The 20,864-nt window shown below is 45.8% G+C and overlaps 1 protein-coding gene across 1 annotated transcript in view; it reads left to right on the top strand.

Moving 5' to 3' along the window:
* LOC119384128 (39S ribosomal protein L53, mitochondrial) overlaps nucleotides 1–20,864 on the top strand; it is a 65,166-nt gene that overhangs the window by 14,339 nt on the left and 29,963 nt on the right. The window contains exon 2 of the mRNA XM_037652425.2: nucleotides 16,795–16,907. Within this exon, the coding sequence (XP_037508353.1) occupies nucleotides 16,795–16,907 (113 nt within the window). The remainder of the gene's footprint in view (nucleotides 1–16,794; nucleotides 16,908–20,864) is intronic.

Here is a 20,864-nt window from a genome sequence, read left to right as displayed (position 1 = left end):
CTGGCAATGTGCAGGCAGGTTTGCTCCTCCTCCCGACCTGATAGACGCTTCATGTTTTTTTAGGCGCACATTAATGCATCGTCCAGTTTGTCCAATATACACGCAACCACATGACAATGGTATACGATAAATAACATTTGCGATGCACGAAGTGAAGCAAGATTTATGACCGGTATAGAAGGCACTCCTATGTTTCCGCCCATCAATCCTGCCACAGAGACGTGATAGCTTACACGGCGCCGAAAACACAACGCGAACACCATGCCGTGTGGCAACCTTTTTCACGTTATGTGAGACCTTATGAATATACGGCATGACTTCTACTCTCTTACGGTCATCCTGAGCAGTTTTGTTAGCACTGCTAACTCGTTGTGCTTTAGTTGCCTGTTTCAGCTTTTTTTAGCTTTGTCTCAGTTACCGCCTTGAGAACAGTTTTAGGGAAGCCAGCCGCCTCCAGACATTCTATCTGTTCTTGAAAACTTTGCTCCATCAAGTGATGGCAGCTTCTGTTCAGGGCATTGTTGATGCACAAGGTGGCTATGGCGTGCTTCACGATTTTAGAGTGTGATGAGTCAAATGGTAAAAGCTTTTTCTGGGTATGGGGCACGTACATCCAACACACATGACATTATTAGAAAAGGTTAGTCTTAAATCTAAAAACCGTATCACATTGTCTGAAGCTAGTTCCTTCGTAAACGTAAGAGCCTTGCTGCACGCTGTGAATTTGCTAAGGATATCACATGACACTGATTCTAGGTCCAAAGGGTCCTTCAGGTTTAACAACAACAAAAAATCAACATACCTGAAGATTTTTACTACGCTCTCGTCATTTAAAGAGCTGCTCACAGCATTGTCAAATCTGGAAAGGTAAATGTGGCATAAAACAGGCGCTACACTGGATCCTATGCAAATGCCATTTTTTTGCACAAACAGCTTATCCTCAAACTCAACCACCGTCGACGATAAGTACAAGGTGAGCAGTTCCAGAAACGAATAAGCAGGAACACCACAGGCATTCTTAAAAGAGACTGCCCCGTTCTCGTCGATAAGCTCCCGTACGGCGACAAACAGTTCGACGTGTGGCACAGAATAAAACAGTTCCTCTACGTCTAAAGAGAACGCCGTATTAACATTGGGCTCTTTATCGTGCAGAAAGTTCACAACAACATCCGAAGAGATTGTGGCAAAAGTGTAAACTACAACAAGCGTATTTAGCCAGCGTTGAAGCTACTGACCCACAAGTTGCTGCCAGGTTCCTTTCTCCATCACTATGGCTCTGAGAGGGCATTCGACCTTATGGCTCTTGGCTGCAAAGAAAACGGACAACTTATCCGTCTTTGTCTTCCGTACCTCCTTGGCTAGCTTGTCCAGATTTGCCTCACTGAGGAGCTTGATGGCCTTCGTCCTAAGTTTTGCGGGTTTTAGGGTTACCGCTTTGAAATTCTTCGTAACCGCGTGCATGGCTTTTTCCGAGAAGAGTTCGCGTGTGAGGACAACAAACCCGCCTTCTTTATCAGCTTGTAGTAAGCTCAGGTTATGCTCCCGAAAATAGCTGACAACAGATCGTAATGCGCGCTTGCCCTTTCTACGTGGTCTCTCACCAGAATGCAGAAGGCAGTCCACACCCTCAGAAACGCACTGTTCCTTTTCTTCAGAGGGTGCCTTGCTGGCAATGTGATGGACCGTTGACAGAAGCCTTGGAGGGCTCTTGCTGTCCAGTTCCAGGTGAAGTGAGCCAAGAATTGCATCTAGAGTCGAGCTGTCGAGCACATCCCTGTCCGTTGCGTGGGTCTTGTGGAACTCAACAGCCCACTCAGTGGGCAGCACACAGCATCGCACCATATGTGTCCGGTTGAACGTCCAAAATCTTCAGTCCAGCGACGTTTCTCTGGATATTGTCGTGAAGGCGACGGAGCGCGTTAATGTCATCCAACATTTTAACTGTCTTTAGGTTCAACAGCTGCGTGAGGTGCTCCTGCACGAGCACGTCCTGTCGGCCGAAACGCTCCCTCAGAGTCTTTATGGCGTAGTCGTAGTTCTGTTCACTGGCCTGGATGTCACTCACCACCGCAGCCGCCTTGCCCGTCAGCACCGCACGCAGTTGTAAGAATCGGTCGATGTTCGAAAGGGTGCAGTTTTCATTGACAGCCTGTCGGAATTGCTCCCAAAACGGCTGCCAACCAACTCTGTTGCCATTGAACTTTTGAAGTTCCAGTTTCGGTCGCTTGAGGGGCCCTGTGCTGCTGGTGGATGATAAGGCCATTGTACTTCCGTTCACTGTGCCTCCACCAAACAGGCTCTTTCGTTGCAAGTGCTGAAGATGGGTCCGCATACGTCTAATGAGTGCTTGGTAATTCCCCACACCCGCGCACTCCTCGGTGAAGTCGTCGCTGACATGCGGGTCGATGAGCGTGTCCTGATGCTTCAGATCTTTGGCGATGACCTCCAATTCAGCTCTTATTTTCGCGATGCGGTCCTCATGCTCTGATTCCAGGTCATTGATTGTCTTCAGCGGCATAAGTTCATCGCTTAGCTTCTGCAGGTCAACGCGTGCCAAGCTCCTCTTTGTTTGTAGACGCTCCATCTTCGATCAGTACAGTTGCATCTGTTCTCGTTGAACTTCTTGTTTCCGTTGAGCTTCCCGGGTTTCGGCACCAAAATGTTATGAAAGCTTCGATTACAATTATAACAAGAAGTTTATTGACAGAATTTACAACTGTCTTGAGACGGGATTCTTGGTTCGTGGCTCGAAAGTCTCTGCCCCTGGTCTCCGAATTTTCCCCGCGCCGGCCACTCTCTCACCCTTGTGGTATTTCTGTTTTGTTGCCATTTTCACTTGTTGAACGTCAAGTGCGCAGTCCAGATGCCTTTCCAGGAAAGCCCCCAACCCCGTCGGGCCGTTTCTGCCGTGCCTGTGAGGGTGGTGTGGTGTACGGTTATGTCGACTGGAGGGAAGGACTGTGTGCTTGCATGGGGGACTGGGAGAGTCGCCTTAAGACCCTGTAAAAAGCGGACTTGCGTCCCAATGCTGAGATATTTCGTGTTTGGGGACCCCACATGAGGCTACTGGTGGTTGGGGATCCCCCGTGAGGCTACGGGAGATCCTTAACTCTGTCCAACATGGCAACGCGCCTTCACATCACCACTTTCTGATCTGTAGCATGTCTATCAGTCGGCATCAAAAAGCTTCTAGCCTTCAGAAACGATCTATTCTGCGATTTGACGCCGTTTCTTAGCGTTTGGAGACGATTGGAGATGGTTGTATTTTTGATTAAACATATGAGCTTCTACCCTTCAGGAACGACCAATTCTGCGATTTTACATCGTTTTATAGTGTTTGGAGACGATTGGAGGTGGTGGAAATTCTCATCAAAGAAAACGCCAGGCCTGCGCGGAAAGCGCAGCACAGTCACAGCGAAAGCTGGAAGAGCGGCATTTCTAGAGTCCGTTATAAACTCTCCTGTGGCTACTAATACAGGTACATTAGCAACGTACCCACTACGCCACAAAGCGTAATTTTTGGGAAGTTCGGAAGCACCCAGCACGACATTATTCGTTGTTCTGCGGAGAAGCGAGGTACCATATGTAAGCGATTATGTGCAGTTTGTTGATGTGGCGGTTGATGACGATGAATAATCATGGTTGCGCCCTTTGTAATGGGTTGGAAGCTTTAAACGACCCACTAGTTACGTAATGCATATTGTGTGACGCCCGGTCGTTATTTAACTGTCCCACCACGCTTTATAACACACTTTAACCAGAGAAACGTAGAGCGAGAGAGAGAGAGAGAGAGAATTTATTGAGACCCTGAGGAAATGGATCATGGGAGCCTTATGGGCTTCCTTGGCAACCAACAGAAGTGCACTTGCGAGGAACCCACTACGCTATAAATCATTGTAATTTTTGAGAAGTAGGGCAGTAGGCACTGTGCCATTTTTCGTCATTCTACAGACAGCCGTGGTACCTGCTAAACGCATGTAAGGCATTATGCGCACTTTGTTGATGCTGTGCGTGATGACGATGAAGAATTATGGCAGAGCTCTTTGTAATGGGTTGGAAGCATTCAACAACCTACTCGTTGCGCAATTCGCATTGTGTGACGCCTGGTTACAGAAATCGCGTTGTGCGACGCTTGGTGCTTATTCTACTCTTTTACCACGCTATATTGCATATGCTAATGTGGTTCCTTCCCGACATGAAGCCTGTATAGGACCTTTTTGCAAAGCAGTTTCAAGCACCGGCATGTCTCAGAGGTTGAATACTGGGCTCCCACGCAGAGGGCCCAGGTTCGAACCTCGTTCCATCCGGGAATTTTTTTCTTTAGTTTTTTTTTTTTTTTTTTTCTTATTTCGAGCGATACTGGTTACGGACACCGGCGGCGGCGGCGGCGGCGGACAACTACGGCACCAAAAACGGCCAGTGAAATGATCTCATAACAGCTTTCGCTGTAAAACACCTCGGTCTGGTGCCTTTTGTGCCGTCCCAATATAAAGCCTTTATGCAGAATCAAATTGTGGTCACTAAATGGTTGACGAGCATATTGTCACATTGTTGTGACAGTGTGGAGATACACTAGCCAAGGTGTTAGTGAAATATTGAATTCTTTATTGGGTCACTTGGTATCCAGCATAGCAAAGAACCAGAGGCGTAGCCAGGGGGGGTTGGGGTGTTCAACCCCCCCCCCCCCCCCCCCCCGAAATTTTTCGGTTTTGCTTGCGTATATATACACGTGCACATACAAACACATGCACAAACATACATAAAGTATGGTTGAACCCCCCCCCCCCCCCCCCCCACGAAAAAAATTTCTGGCTACGCCCCTGCAAAGAACACTCGTAAATGGAAGTAGGATGGCAGATATTTGAAATGCATGGTAGTTGAACGAAACACGGGACCAAGGAAGGAAAGACGCATATGACCCTGTACTTGCATTTATTGGAAGAAAGATTTTGCTCCTTTAAGCCTGATAACAGGCATATACACATGCTCATTGTCAAAAGCAACACTGGTAAGTACATAAAAGCATAAAAACCTTGTCTCATACGCGCACGTGCAAAAAATGCCGACATTAACCTTGATTAAGCAGGCTGGTCACTGTGACAAGGCTACGGAAGGCTGACTAACACAGTGACGTGAACAGCGCGTGAAACACACAAGGACGAATAACCGATGAGGACTAGCGCTGACTTCCAACTGAAATTTATTAACACAAACATGGAAAAACGAGAACAAGATGGCACATGTGATCACTGCTCATTTGAATTGCGCATGACGGCAGACATGGAAGGGGAATCGAGAGACATGAATAAATAAGCAAAAACCGCGAAAAGACATCAGGAAAATCAACCGGAGTATGTCTAGGTTATCTGACCGGATGAACTTAGGTAATCTATTTCTTTGTCATTGAGGGCGATTGAATGTTTGCTGATGCAATTGCCTTTAGCGATAGCTGCAGCTTCAATGATGGTGCGCGTGCTCTCCTGACGATGCCTAGCTAAAATCTGTGTGTTATCAAATGCTGGAGCGCACCCGCATTGTGAACAGTGAATTCCAAGAAAACCTTCTGTCCCTCTGCGTACCTTTTGGTTATACTTGCAAACGTACATTAAGGCACCTGCCTTTCTGGCAGATGTGTCTGTGCGCATGACAGTGGAATGCTATAAACAATGCAACAACGCAACGCAGCAGTCAACAAATTTATTCTTGTCAATTTTGCATGCACTTTCATCCCATTTTATAGGGTTGGTTCTGACACTCCTCTCAGACAGTTTGTGCGGGGCTGAAAATACGACTGAGATGCCCGCCTTTTCACCCAGCTTTTTGAGCTTGTGAGAAATAGCATGTTTATACGGGATAACCGCCACCTTATTTCTCGCTGGTGCCTGAAGATCAGGAGAACTACTCGATTGCTTAAACCTTTCCCGCAGCTTATCAGCAACAGAGACGAGAAGGTGATGGGGATAGCCGGCTGCCTTCAATCTACCTATCTGCGAGAAGAAACTGTTGTGAATGGAGTGATGGCAGGACTTAACAAGGGCATTGTGCAAGCATGCTTGAATGATTCCGCGCATAACTAGTTTACTATGTGTCGAAGTGTATGGCAGGAGAGGTTTTCTGGCGCGGGGCTCGTACTTCCAACACACATGCCAGTTAAAAAAGAACAGTTTTAAGTCGAGATATTTGAGCACTCCCTCTTCAGCGAGCTCATGTGTGATGACGAGCGGGCCAAGGCAATCCTCAAAAATTGACCAAGTGCCCTGACATCATCAGCCTGTCCACGCCCACTGCAGGGCAAAGGCCTCTCCCATGTTCCGCCAATCAACCCTGTCCTGTGCTTTCTGCTGCCACGTTATACCTACAAACTTCTTAATCTCATCTACCCACCTAATTTTCTGTCTCCTCTCACGCATTTGCAATCTCTTGGAATCCAGTCAGTTACCCTTAATGACCACCGGTTATCCTGCCGACGTGCTACGTGCCCGGCCCATATCCATTTCTTCTTCTTGATTTCAACTATGATATCCTTAACTCCCGTTAGTTCCCTGACCCACTCTGCTCTCTTCCTGTCTCTTAAGGTTACACCTATCATTTTCCTTTCAATCGCTCGCTGCATTTAAGTTGAACCCACTTTGTAAGTTTCCAGGTTTCTGCTCCGTAGGTAAGTACCGGTAAGATGCAGCTGTTATATACCTTCCTCTTGAGGGATAGTGGTAGACGAATTAGAGACGAATTACAGCTCATGATTACTGAACAGGATACGGAAAGTAGGAGAGTAGGTCTGAAAATTAATATGCATAAAACTAAAGTAATGTGGAACAATCTTGGCAGAGAACAGCGCTTTGCGATAGGTGGCGAGACACTGGAACTTGTAAACGAGTACGTCTACTTGGGACAGGTAGTAACCGCGGAGCCGAACCATGAGAGTGAAATAACTAGAAGAATAAGGATGGGATGGGGCTCATTCAACAAGCACTATCAAATCAAGTGCCTTGACACAAGGATCCAAAAGTGGCATCATTACATTCAAATAAAACAAGATAATCGTACACAAACCGGAAGCATTTTGCCACATTGGTTCCTTCCAATCTCGCTTCAATCTTCCTATCCACATGGGCTAGAAACAAGTCACTAAGTATGGGAGCAATGCACAAACTGATACATACACCGCTTTTCTGCAAATAAACACGCCCAGTCCATTGAGCGAAGGTAGAGGTGAGGTACACTGAGTATATCAAGAAAGCCTGCTATTGTAACACTGCACTCGTTTTGGAAAGCAACAGCGCTAAAATCAAGGATTGCTTGTTCAATGACACTCATGAGAGCACGATGGGGAATAGAATAATAAAGGTCCTTAACGTCGATAGACATACCCTTGTACGATACAGTGTTATGCTCACTAACGTACTGGATGGCATCAGAATAATTATTAACTAAGAAAGGATCATTGACCTGTAACATTTTTAGGTGATATTGTAACCAACATGCAATAGACTTTTGCCATGTTCCTTTTTCAGAAATAATTACTCGTAAAGGCGTGCCACTCTTATGAGATTTTGCAGCGAAGAACATGCGTAGGGCCAAGCTTTCATGCTTTTTTACGGACTGGGCTAGTGCATCCAGATTAAGCTTAGCAGGGAAATAGCTGTTTTTCTTTGGCGTCTTTCAGTTTTTTCTCTGACTTGGCATTAAACACAGCGTCTATGGCAGCTTCAGCTTTGCAAATGAACGATGCGTTGCGAGCAACAAGAAACCCACCTTCTTTGTCTGACTAACACAATTGCTTCCTTTTCTCAAAATGTGAAAGGCTTCTGCCACTTCTCTAGTAGAGGCATCTTTATGATATCAACAAAGAGTGGTGTACAGCCACATTCAAAGCAGTCTTTTGCCAGGTTAGTTAATTATATTGTTAATGAGTTCTGGTGCTCAAGCAGTCTCACATTAACACACCCGCCTGTCTGTCCTATGTATGCGCAGCTGCGTGACAGAGGGATATGGTACACTATGCCAGTTTTACAGGGATCAGCGTTTTATTTTGCAGCTTACTCTCCTCCCCATTCCTTCGTGTTTTCTTTGAACTGCGGTTCCCACTTTGCCCAACATATTGGGAGCGGAAAAAAGGACACTGATGCCAAACTTCTTAAACCTGTGTGAGAGCCCATGGACATAGGGTATGACAAGTACATTCTTGCATCCTTCATGCCGGCTAGTGCGCTGTCCCACGTCATGTTTGGGAGTTTTCAACTTCTTATCCTGTATCACGCCTTATCACGTATTCTGGAATGCTCCTTACTAAGGTTCCCTCACTGAGGCCCTCCTTGGTGCTCCCTCAAGTTAAGGTAGCGCTAGGGCTACCTTCAGGCCTCCTTACCTTGCTACTTGCACTGAAAGGGCGCTTCTCTGCAGTACTTTGTCAGCGACAGTGTGTCCGATTTCTTATTTTCGATCAATGCCTTGTACTTCTGCACAAGCTTGCTATAATTGTATCCTTGTTGTTGTTGGAAAATTGCTTGCCAGGCATGTTTTCCAACGTGCGGCTGAACGCCTGTCAACATTTTTTGCTAAGAATGCGCAGCGCGTAGAGGACAAGACATTTTACAGGAATAGAGAAAAAAGAAAAGACTCAAGGAATGCGAAACCCCCTTATCACCCACCGTTCGTGCTGGCGTCTTCCAGGAATGACAGTTCCTGACAGTTTGGATTAGTCTAACGATGGCTTCTTATGCATGGGCATTGTTCACATGCCATGCGGGCTATTTCCACAATGAGGCAGGTGCGGTCGTCCGGGTAAGGGAAAGTCACATTGGTCTTAGCAAACACAGGGGTGCAGCCGCATGTGCTACAGTGTATGCCCCGGAATCCCTTCTTTCCTTTTCTGCGGATTACCTCGGCCACTGAGATTAGTAATCCATCATGGTACAGGCGAGTGACCTGTGCCTGGAAGCTGGCGCCTACTCTGTAGCAGCATGACTACTTTAATGCGTTGGAGAAGCAGGCCCAAACAATAATCCTTTTGACAAGTTTACTGTGCGAAGGTGAGAACAGTAGGATTTGCTTGTATGAGCCTGGTTCATATGTCCAGCAAACATGAACATGGGTGAAATCGCGCTTAAGGTCAAGGAACCCGACGGAATCCTAGAAGGGAATATCACGTGTTATGACGAAGGGTGATATACATTCTTCAAATATTCCGACCATTTGTGACAACTCAGAATGCAACCCTGAGGTACCGCACTGTAAAAGAAATCATCCACATCTATCTGAATACTTTCGGTACTTGGGTTCCTGGGAACCGCTGCTGTAAGACTTTCTCATTCTGCAAAAAAAAAAAAAAAAGCAGGCCTATTCACAAAATGTTACTAACAGTGCAAAAAAGGACGAAGGACCAGGAAGAAACACAGACAAGCGCTGTAACATTATGGATCACCAACTTGCCCAACGAATCGCCCTCTATTCACAAAGGCACGATGCACGCCCCGATAGACGCGCCCTTGTTTTGAGTCTAAACATAATATAGTTGAACATAAGTACATTCGAGACAAATTTGCACCAAAGTGAGGAAATTTCACAAGCTTAACTCTGCTTGGTTGCGAAAATCAATCTCACCCACATCTTCAATTCTTTAAACAATCTTTATTACTCCCTCCCATATAACAGTCCACTGAAGTGCATCAATGAACTCAATGAGCTCTAAGGTTGCTCGACCATCCTGTTTTTGTATGCTGCAACAGGCGAAAGTTAACCAAACGGAAAAGGCTGTGCACCTATATAGCGAAAGAGCAGTGTACATGTTATTATTCATCATTATGCACAAAATATATTCCTTATTCTTGCTTGAAAACGAACGTTTAGTCAGTATTTCACACATATTCTTGATCCCGTACTTGTGAAACACGCGCCTTGCCTTACTGAGGCGGCCCTTAGGAAAGGAAGGTTGAAGGAAGCTTTTAGAATACACTGGCTCCCTCAAGGAGCTCCTGAAGATAAGAAGGCATGAAGGGCTCCTCACGTAAGGTAAGGAAATGGTCTGAGGTAATGAGCATTTCAGAATACGGGCCTTAGATTTTAAGCTTACTTTTGAATCGGACCACCTCTTTTGGTAATACTCGCCTAGGAGCGACCACATGCTGAACTACAGGTCATGCCACTCAGGACTACTAAATAATGGGATAGCTACCGGATGTATGGCTCTGGCTGTCATAAAATTGCATCTTCACAAAAATGGGTTTGAGCCTCGAGGCTCATTTTAAAGGGACACTAAAGGTGAATAAAAATTTATGTCAGAGTGAAAGGTCAGTGTTTGAGAACGTCTAAAACGTCAATATTATCAATAGCAGTGCTCTAGTAATCGAGAAATTAAGGCAAATATGGGACACTACATGCGCCACCAGTGGGATGTTTTGGAACGAGCCTGATGACGTTAAGAGTCCAGGGTACAAATTATCACTAGTATTCAAGCTACTTATGATAAAAAAAGAACATTGCAAGACGTAATAAAATACTGCTTGTGCATTTCTGTTAGATTCAAAGAAAAAAGAACTTGAAAGTTCTGTTTTCACAGGGCTGCGCTCCGTTCGCGTGGTCGCGTTTCAGTGGTAGTTTTGTTATTGCATACTGCTGCGTGTGCCTTGCACGCTCATGAAAGTCGCTCTAACGAAAAGTTCGACAAAATGTCGTGTCAATGTGATGTGTAATGTGCCCTTCAGAGCAGAAACCACGGTGTCGGCTGCCAGGCAGTAAAGGCGGGCAACGTTGGGCAAGGCAAATGCTACGTCGGGAGGCCTTTTCAGGCGCGCGATTTGAAGTGCACTAGTGCTGTGCGGGCCATTAAAACGTGATTTTAATTCAAAATAAGCATTTCCTTGGCACGAAACAAGCACTACGACATTTCTGGACCGCTATTTCAACAATCAACGTCGACTTAACATTTGCCTTTAGTATCCCTTTAACCGCTGCAAGGATGCTAACTTCACGGACTCTGTCCTTGTTTCATGCAGGCAAAATCCTGAAGAAGTTGAAAACTCCCAAACATGACGTGGGACAGCGCACTAGCCGGCATGAAGGATACATGAATGTACTTGTGATGCCCTATGTCCATGGACTCACACAGGGGTGCTATCGCGGAAGGATTCTATTTTTTATTCCAATGCTTTTCGTGCTTTTCGCGCTTGGCCATTGGTCAGAATGACGGTCCGTCCGCATTATCAACGCAATCAGCCAGCCGCGAGTGGTGGATGATAAGAATAGCATAGAATATGGCATTGGAATCGGGAATAGCATCGTTCCGCGATTGCACCCCAGGTTTAAGAAGTTTGGCGTCAGTGACCTTTTTTCCGCACCCACTGCGTTGGGCAAAGTGGGAGCCGCGGTTCAATGAAAACACGAAGGAATGGGGAGGAGAGTAAGCTGTAAAATAAAACATTGGTCCCTGTAAAACTGGCGTAGTGTACCATATCTCTCTGATACGTGGCTGCGCATATATAGGACAGACAGGTGGGTGTGTTAATGTGATACTGCTGGAGCACCAGAATTCATTAACAATGAAATGAACTAACCTGGCAAAAGACTGCTTTGAATGTGGCAGAAGCCTTTCATGTTTTGAGAATAGGAAGCAGTTGTGTTAGCCTTCTGTAGCCTTGTCTATTAAAGGGATACTGAACAAAAAACGTATGGCCGCTCCACTACTGTGAAACCTAAGGAAGTGTGTAGCACGGGCACCCCATGTTTCCCATTCGTAGAGTTCCCACTTATCCGTTTACCAAAGCGGCGAATATGCCAATGTCTGAGGTAAGCATGTAGGGTTTCCCCGGCACGAGTAGAATCTCGTTAGGGAGATTCACATGTGCACATGGCACGCATGTCGGTGTGCGACGTGTGCGCTACTTTTTGCTGCGCTTTATCCTGCTTGTTACGGCAGCTGAGGTAAGCGTCATCTGCAGCGAGTTCCGTCAGATTGTTTCCCCCATCAGATGCAGCGATGCAGCTCCAGCGAAGCGTAGGGGGAGAGGCATTCGCTCACTCAGCGAGCAATGCCCCTCACCCTACGGTGGTTGAATTTATGCTGAAAAAAAGAAGACTCCATGTTCAGTCTTTGACACACAGTGTCATGTATTGTAACATTGTTTGCCTAGTCAGAGGTAAACATGTACATGTACAAAAGAAAAAAGACAGATCTAACTAACTTTTCTGTTGACGTAAAAATAAATGCCGTTACATACGTGCCGTCCATTTGGGACGTAAAGCCCAGCAATTATTATTAATACGTGTCGTCCACGGCCAGGAGCCAGCTCTTGTTCTTGGATCTCCAGTCTTTCAAAACGGACATTTACGTAACTTTCGCTGCTTTGAAGGCGGATAATTTATGCTCATGATGCAAGCATGTAACCACTCACGTTCATTTGTCACTGTAGTTAAAGGAACACTAAAGGCAAATAACAATTTATGTCAGAGTGAAAGCCCAATGTATGACAACTTCTAAAACGGCAATATTATCAACAGCAGTGCCCTACTTACCGAGAAATTGAGCTAAATGTATCACATGATAAGCGCCACGAGTGGGACAGTTTCGAAGTGATCCTGATGACGTATGGAAGTCGGCCTACAATAAATCACTAGTAATAAAACTAGTAGCAGTAAAAAAAGAACACTCCGAGCATGAAAAGACGTAATAAAATGCTGTTTGTTCGTTTCCGCTTGATTCATGGAAAACAAAACCTCCGTGGCGTTGCCATGGGGAACGGCGCGCGTGGTTCAAAGGTTCCGTTTTCGCCGAACTGCGCCTCGCCCGTCTCAGTGGTAGTTTCGGGATCGCCTACTGCCGTGCGTGTTTTGCGCGCTCGTGAAAGTCTCTCTGACAGAAAGTTCGACAAAATGCCGCATGCGTGTGATATTGCTGGATGCCCGAATGGTGCACAACGCCAGTGCTGCAGCAAGGAAACCGGTGTGTCTTTTCACTGGGTGCCGCGGAATGAACCCCTACGCTCGAAGTGGCTTAGTGTCATGCCATTGCGCCAGTGTGCTAAACAGTCAAAACCTCTGCGTGTGTGCTCGCTGCACTTTCGTACTGAGGATTACGAGACCAACCGCAACTTGGTGAAGGCTTTGAATGCCCATCCGAGCAAGTATTTGCCGCAGCGCCGTTGTTGCTACTGTGGGTCCCGCTACTTCCGCTCGGCTGCTACTAGTGTCGGCGGCCGCGCAGTAAAAGCGGGCAACGTTGGGCACGGCAGCAGTGACGTATGAAAGTCGTATTTTCAGGCGGGAGATTTGAAGCGCGCTAACGCGATGCGGACCACTAAAAGCGTGATTTTATTTCAAAATAAGCACTTCCTTGGCACAAAAGCAGCACTACGAGGTTTCTGGACCGCTATTTCAACAATCGACGTCGACTTAATATTTGCCTTTAGTGTCCCTTTTAAGTGATCGGTGTAACTAAAGGGATCAATTACATGGCGTTTTTATGGGCACAAGATAGAAATTGTTTGATAATTGCCTAAAAGTTTTGGTGACTGCCAAAAAATATTTAATATCTTTGAAGTTGCTGAAATTACGCATATAAAATGCAAAAAAGAAATAATCGCAATGTGATGGCCAAGAAACTGGCCGGGCCGGTCTAATACCGGGCAAGTGGCAACCCTATGTGTGTATGGGACAAGGTTTTTATGCTTTCACGTACTTACTAGTGTTGTTTTTGAGAGTGAGCATGCGCATGTACTTGTTATCTGCCTTAAAGGAGCACTGACATCAAATTTACGCATGTCAAGATTTTTGCGTCCACGAGTAGTTATCTACCCCCTATTAGCGATTCGTGACCGAAAATGCAACTGAGGGACGAATAGCTATCTGTTTTATTGATTTATATCACCGGTATCTAGCACGATTCAAAACGGCCGGCAAGCCCGCCATTTCTTAGCGCTGGCAGCGCTCCCTCGCGGTCAATTCGAGACCACGCCCCAGTTTACCACTTGTCCACAGAAAGGAGTGACGTGAGGATCAGCTGCTCAGTTAACATTTCGTCTGCTAGGCGCGCACGTTCAGTCATGCCTTGTCACCAGCATCGCCGTCGTCGCCATCAAAAGTATCGACTAGTGTTGAAGACGGCATTCCGGAACTGAGAATCACCGCGATACGTGACGTCGCGAATCATTTTCGCTTCGACCCTTTGCAAAACAGCGATTCAAAAAAAAAAAAAATGAACGCTGTTCCAAGCAGCAACGAGGAGGTGCCCGGGGACGCACGCTTGGGCCATACTCGCTGGTGTGTCTCAATTAGCTATATCAGAGAATTTTAGTGTGCACAGAATTCCGGTATACGTAAAGGGGTCCATGGAATATCGGCATAGCGAATATTTTTTCCAATAAACTCAGTTGCAACTACAGCGTCGCATGTGTCTTTACTTCCTTGGCCCTGTCTTTTGCGCCGTTGTTCAAGTACTATGTAAAGGACACTCGGTACAATGGATATTGACAAGCACAGACACATATACAGGGTGTTTTTTTTAGACAATAGAGATATTTAATAAAAATGCTATGACAGTCAGGCCCCAGTCGTCTTCGCAAACAAACTCTACACCGAGGCGGAAAAACATTGCCGGACCTAAAGTTACACTCAAACGAGCAATTATCAAAAACTCGTTAATGTTTTAATTATTAAATTTAGGGCCATTGATTATATGGAAGAGTTGTAGGGCGTGACAATTTATGGCATGCCCATTTTTTAAAAATTGCAAAAAATGCACGTAATTTGAGATAATCGAAATTCAAGACCCCTATCAAGGCTATACCGAAACAGCGCACAAGAAATCCGTTAGCCCTGTTACGTCAGACCGGAATTTTGAAAAACGGCAAGTTGTCCCAAGTATTCAAATAAACCATTTATTCTTTGCGTTTTGTGTGTAGTGCTTATGCGTTACTTTGTTAAAGTGCAAAGAACTTGTTCGCTTGTCTGCTAGGAGTAGTGCCGCAGTGGCTGCCACCTAGTTTTAAGTGTGCAGTGAAAGCAAAAAAGGAAATTGCAGTTTTCTTGGGTACAGCGTGAAAGAAACAGATAAGCCCTACAAACGAAATGCAAATAAGCGAATATATCTGGGTCCATCTGGGTATTTGGGACGACTTGCCGTTTTTCAAGACCCTGTGCTACCATACACCTTGTGCTATCATATACGCTTGCAATGCCATTGACTGGGCTTGCATGGCTCATCAAGTCACCTAATCATGTCTCTCCATGTCGTAGGATATGCAAAAAGCCCGCTATGAACACTGGCATTGTAATATGAAGTTTGCCCCAGGTGATTGGGTGCTCCTGTGGTCACCATGTCGCTGTATAGGCCTCTCCGAGAAACTCCTGTCCTGCTACACGGGACCTTACAAAGTCTTACATCAAGTTAGCAACGTGAACTATGAGATTGCGCCATTGCACTTCGATTCGTCATCAAGTCTGCCACCTGTTGACACTGTATGTTTCGCGGATGAAACCCTACTTCTCTTGCACTTCTTCACCGGGCATTTGGGGGTCCTGTTACAAAGAGATGAAGTGAAGGAAGACGAAGAGCCGGGCAGGCACGCGAGTGTGTTGGTCAGCCACCTTGACTTTTGTTACTGCTGTTTCCTGTAAATGCATCTTGTATATATGCAACCAACCCCGTAACAATATTCTGCTGTGACGCGCCTTTTTTCAAAAATCTTCACGTGGGCTTCCGGTCAGGCGTAACATGGCTGACAGATTTCCTGCATGCCCCTTGCTCTGTTTCAATTTCGCCTAGATCGGGGCTTCAAATTTTGATGATTATTATCTCAAATTACGTGCGTTTCTTGCTATTTTTTAAAAATCAGCCTGCCGTAAATTGTCACGTCCTACAACTCTTCCATATAAACAACCTAGGATATAATGCATCGGCTATTTATACATGAATAACAGCACATTCCAGGATAATAATTGGCGCTCACATGTGTTCTAGAATATATTCTACTTTAAGCATTGTGATTAGAATAATTATTCATGAAAACTTGGATACCACATCACAGTGTCACTTGTAGTGTTCGATAACATCAGCAGCAGTTTTAGGTGGTGAAACTCTGCCACAGAAAAAAAGAAGTGTGCGTGTCAATATCTTGCAGCTATGTATGCATTTAGAATCTGCAGTCTGTTGCAGAAAAATTTAGTTCCCTTTTAGACTTATTTCAAGTTCATTTTAGAGAATGCTGCCATCACTCATTATTTTTATCAGAAAACATGAGAGTTCTTTACTCTGAAATCTGCTTTTTAAATACTGTGTTCACCACCAGGTTCTCCCTCACAGTTGACGAAGAATCTGATGTACATAAGTATGTCTGAACCCTCATACTAGTTGCACAGACAAGAATTGTGCAAGAAAGGATTCAAGATCTTTATAATCATTATATTTACCGTTTTAGCTTATGTATTCATTAGCGGGTAAACTCAAAAGTTTGTATAGTATAGGTCAACTTATGCAGCTTACATTTCAAATGTGTTATGACTCCGGATCCTGGCACTCCTTGGCCTTGGCTGCCCTTGTGCCTAGTCAGCATCATGGTCAGAAAATACATTAATGCGATTAGCATTTCTTTACAGTATATGTGCCTGTCTGTCTTCTTTCACGCCAACGTGGGTGTATTTTTTTTTTACCCCAGTGGTACATTCAGGCATGTGCACACTTTTGCTGCTGGATTATGCAGTGTGTGTGTGAGAAGTGGCATTGCATTGCTTCATTGCAATAACGTTCATCGTGGGATGGCTTTCACTAGAATTTCTATTGCATGCTGCTGTCTTTCTGTGCAGGGACTTCCTGTCTCATGTGAGTGCATCGAGGGTGCGATTGACCAACCCTGAGTGTGCCCTCAAGACAGAAGTGTTGTGTGACCGATCAGAGCCCACCATCGATATTGTGTTCTGTAAGTGTATGCTTTGTGTGCAGCTTCGCTGGTGCATGCAAAGTCACTGCACCCTTTCAGGGTCGATTTTTTTCGCGAAATGCGTCCCCCCACTGTGTATTTTTTTTATTGCTGAATTAATTTCTTCAAACGAACCTGTTTAAGAAAAAAAATTGGCAAACTTTTTTGGGTGACCGTAAAGTGACAAAAAAGTCATTTGTGTTGTTACGTACACATGGTTTATTAGTGATTCATGCTTAGGGCTGTGCAGCGCTCACAAAAAGGGACAAGGAACAGAAGAAGTACACAGGACAAGCACAGGTACAGCGCCTGTCCTGTGTACTCCTTCTGTTCCTTGTCCCTTTTTGTGAGCGCTGCACAGCCCTAAGTATGAATCAATACCAACTCGCTCAATTTTCTCTTCTAAGTTTATTAGTGAATAACAGCAATATAAATTCTGAAAAGAAACCTATACGACTGCTAAAAATTATACGTTAAAATAAACGTCTGTGTAGTTCACAGACGTACAAAAATAAGTGCATGAAGTAGCATTAAGTGGAAACACGAAGGGAGAAAAGCCACTTTTGATCCAGTCAGCATCGTCTCGCCTTGCACGCTTTCGAGATGTCGCTCGCTCATAAACATCTGAGTCTTAACTCTAAGTAACTCCTTGTATGATGGGCTGACATTTACCGAATCAAATTGTGATTCGGTAGTGTAGCGGCGATTTGGGGGCATTGCCACTAGACTCACTTGCGGCAGAGAAACCAGCGCGCACTCCCATAGGTCAAGCAAACTGCGCGGATGAGCGCACTGAAGAAAACTGTGTACTTGGGAGTGCGTCCGGAAAGCAAAAACAAGTCCTAAACCTATGATAATCATTCGTCTTATCACCAACGAGATGGAAGAAGTTTTTGTGAGTCCTCGAAACGGGAAACGCAACTACAGCGGCATTGTGTGTCAGTCAGCGGCTGCACGGAAACAGGCGTAATCACGTACCTGGGAGCAATAAACGAGAAAATAACAAATTGGTCACCTTTTGAAAGATTCTAAACTGTATAGCCATCAGTTTTACAGTCACAACAAGCAGGAACTGGCCAAAGATAGAAACTGAAACTAGCCAGCGCACCAGTGTAGTTAAGCACTGAAAAAAAAAAAAACTGAGAGACACCGGTGCAAGAAAAAAAATTCCACGTATTCCCGCCATGTGGCAGCACATGCCAAGCAAGAAAAATGATCGAAAAAAGGCACGCGTTTTAAACATAAAGCGATGACATACATGTATGTCTTTGACCATCTTGTGGCTGTTAGCGGATGACGTACATGTATGTCTTTGACCCTCAAAGGGTTAAGCACAGCAAACTTCAATACTCGAACACTCTCTTCTCACGTGTTGCTATCCTGAAACTTAATGGGCGTCTTGACACAAGCAGGGGTGAGACAGCTGTGCATATTGCACATTTTTGATACGATTCCGTTCTCCTGTGATGAGCTGCTCCGAAACAGCCTCAAAAGCAAGAATGTTGTGCCCATGTCAGCTTCAGCGGGGAAAAAAGGGTCAGTTGACCACATGGTTTTCCAAGCAGCACCAGGGATACCAAGAAAATGAGACCTTTGCAGAACGCACAGACGCGCACAAGCAAGCGTGTTTCTATGTGCATAGAATCATGCATATTTGTTGTGCATAAAATCATTGTGCCTAGTTGTGTCTGATGGAGCAAACAGGTTTTTGCTTCCTTGTTGGACAGTTCAACTTACACAAACTCAAAAGCTTGTTTGGTGCTGAAAACACGACCTTTACTCCAGAACGCTGCCCGGCCTTCTTTAAATTGTGAGACAATTTGTGAAGGTACGGGATTACAGCCACCTTTTCTTTGGCTCGGTTTTCTTTCGCGGTTTTCTCAAGTTCCGCTCTCTGCTCTTCACACAGACGTGAGACAGACTTCCTTTTTCGATGCAGGCCCTCAGCGACTGAGACAGTGTCGTCTCAGTTGCTGAGACGTCATTGTCGTTTGACTTGTTTAACATGACGACATGTTTGAGTTTGTGTAAGTTGAGCTGTCCAACAAGGAAGCGGAAAGCTGTTTGCTCCATCAGACACAAAAACGCTTACGTCTCTAGCACAAGAGACGTTTACAAAATTTCTCTTTCATGTGGAAGGCATTATGTAGGCCAGACTGGCAGATTCCTCAACGTTCGCCTGCTTGAGCACAGCAACAAAATCGGGAACACTGCCATTGACAGACACCTTGCCGCCCATTGTAAGAAGTGTGACGCAAAACCACAGTGCGTTCCTCTGTTCAATCAGACAGTTGTTCTGTATCGGCACTGTGACAAAACGACTAGAGAAATCGTAGAGGCGTCAGAGACAGGTAGGGCAGGTAACAGATGTGTCAGCACTCCGTCTGTCCTTTTACAGTGTAGCCCATTTATAATGAACCCACTTACAGTGAAATAGCGGTTATAACGAAGTGATCTTGATTTCCCGTCCCAATTCCCGCATTTTCAATGCCTTTTAAGTCCACTTTTAACAAATTAAAAAAATGCGACTCAGCGGATATAGCGAGGTCTTTTGTCGAGAACAACAAAAAAAAAATCCATCAAACCACCTTTCGAGTTTTTCCGTGAATCAACTAGGCCGAAAAACCGCCAATTCTTGGCTCCCGGCAGCCGCGTCGCCCCACTCGGCTCAAAAGCTTGCTTCACCGCACCACACGGTCGCCCGGTAGCCGTCTCGCGAACGCTTCCCATTCTTTTTTCCAGTGCCAGGCGGGCCGACCGCCGCGATCTTATCTCGTTTCACGGCGTACTCCTCTCTTCAGAGAGGAGGTTGTGGGGGCAGCTTCAGAAACTTTGTGACCGCTTTAGACCGGTTCCGCTTGTGGCGCCTCATTTTGGTGAAAAAGCGAAGCAAGTTCGTGCGCTCCTAAATTGCTTTTCTTCCACGACATGGCGCCACCAGCTAGGCCTGCCTAAGCCTGGCTGCGGCGCTCTGCCAATGGCTCCGCGCAAACCTGTCGCACGCAAAACCATTCTTTCTTTCGTGGTGTTCAGTCAGTTCAGTCAGCAGAAGCAGCCGTTCCGTTCACACATGTTGGGCTGTGTCTCTGTTCACAGGTGAAAAGCGGATTATTGCAGCGCGCTTGGACTTGATCATGGTTGAGCAGCAGAAGCATTCATTCGCTCGTGCTGTTTCACTGGTGAAAAGCGGATTATCGCAGCATACTTGGACTTGCTGCGGTTGCAGTTAGGCCTGCCCATGTGAATCGGCGAACTTTACGACAATGTCGAGTCAAGCGATACCCGGAACGACCGCCTCATCGACGACCAAACGAAAAGTGCTCTCTCTAAAAGTGAAACGTGCCATTTTGGACGAAGTTCGGCAGAAAATGAAGAAGACCGACATTGCGCGGAAGTACGGCATAGCACAGTCGACTTTGGCGACAATCATAAAAAATGTGAGCAAAATTGATGCCGTCTTGGACGACGACGTTGGCAGTGGTGAACGGAAGCGGATCCGCGCTGCCACTTACGGAGATGTCGAAGCGGCGCTGTACAAATGGTTTGTAGACGCTCGTGCCAAGAACGTCCCGCTCAATGGGCCGATCCTGCTAGCGCAGGCCAAATGTCTGGGGTTTGCTCTCGGCCACGAGAACTTTAACCCAGGCAACAGATGGTTGCAGAGATTTAAAGACCGCCATGGGATCACATGCAAGAGCATTGTCGGTGAAGCTGCATCCGTTGACGAGGACGGTCTCCAGCGTTGGATGGTGAAGCACAGGAGCCGCATTCTTGAGACTTACACAGAAAGAGATATTTACAACGCTGATGAAACGGGTCTGTTCTTTCAGCTGTTGCCTGCAAAAACTCTCGCGGCGAAGACTGATAAGTGTGTGGGGGGGAAAAACAGCAAAAATCGCATCACATTGTTGATGTGCGCAAACATGGACGGCTCCGACAAGCGGCGGCTATTGGTCA

Source organism: Rhipicephalus sanguineus, chromosome 2 (assembly GCF_013339695.2).
Source record: "Rhipicephalus sanguineus isolate Rsan-2018 chromosome 2, BIME_Rsan_1.4, whole genome shotgun sequence".
NCBI lineage: Eukaryota > Metazoa > Arthropoda > Arachnida > Ixodida > Ixodidae > Rhipicephalus > Rhipicephalus sanguineus.
The sequence above is the reverse complement of the archived record's forward strand: the minus strand, read 5'-3'. Positions and strand labels throughout refer to the sequence as shown.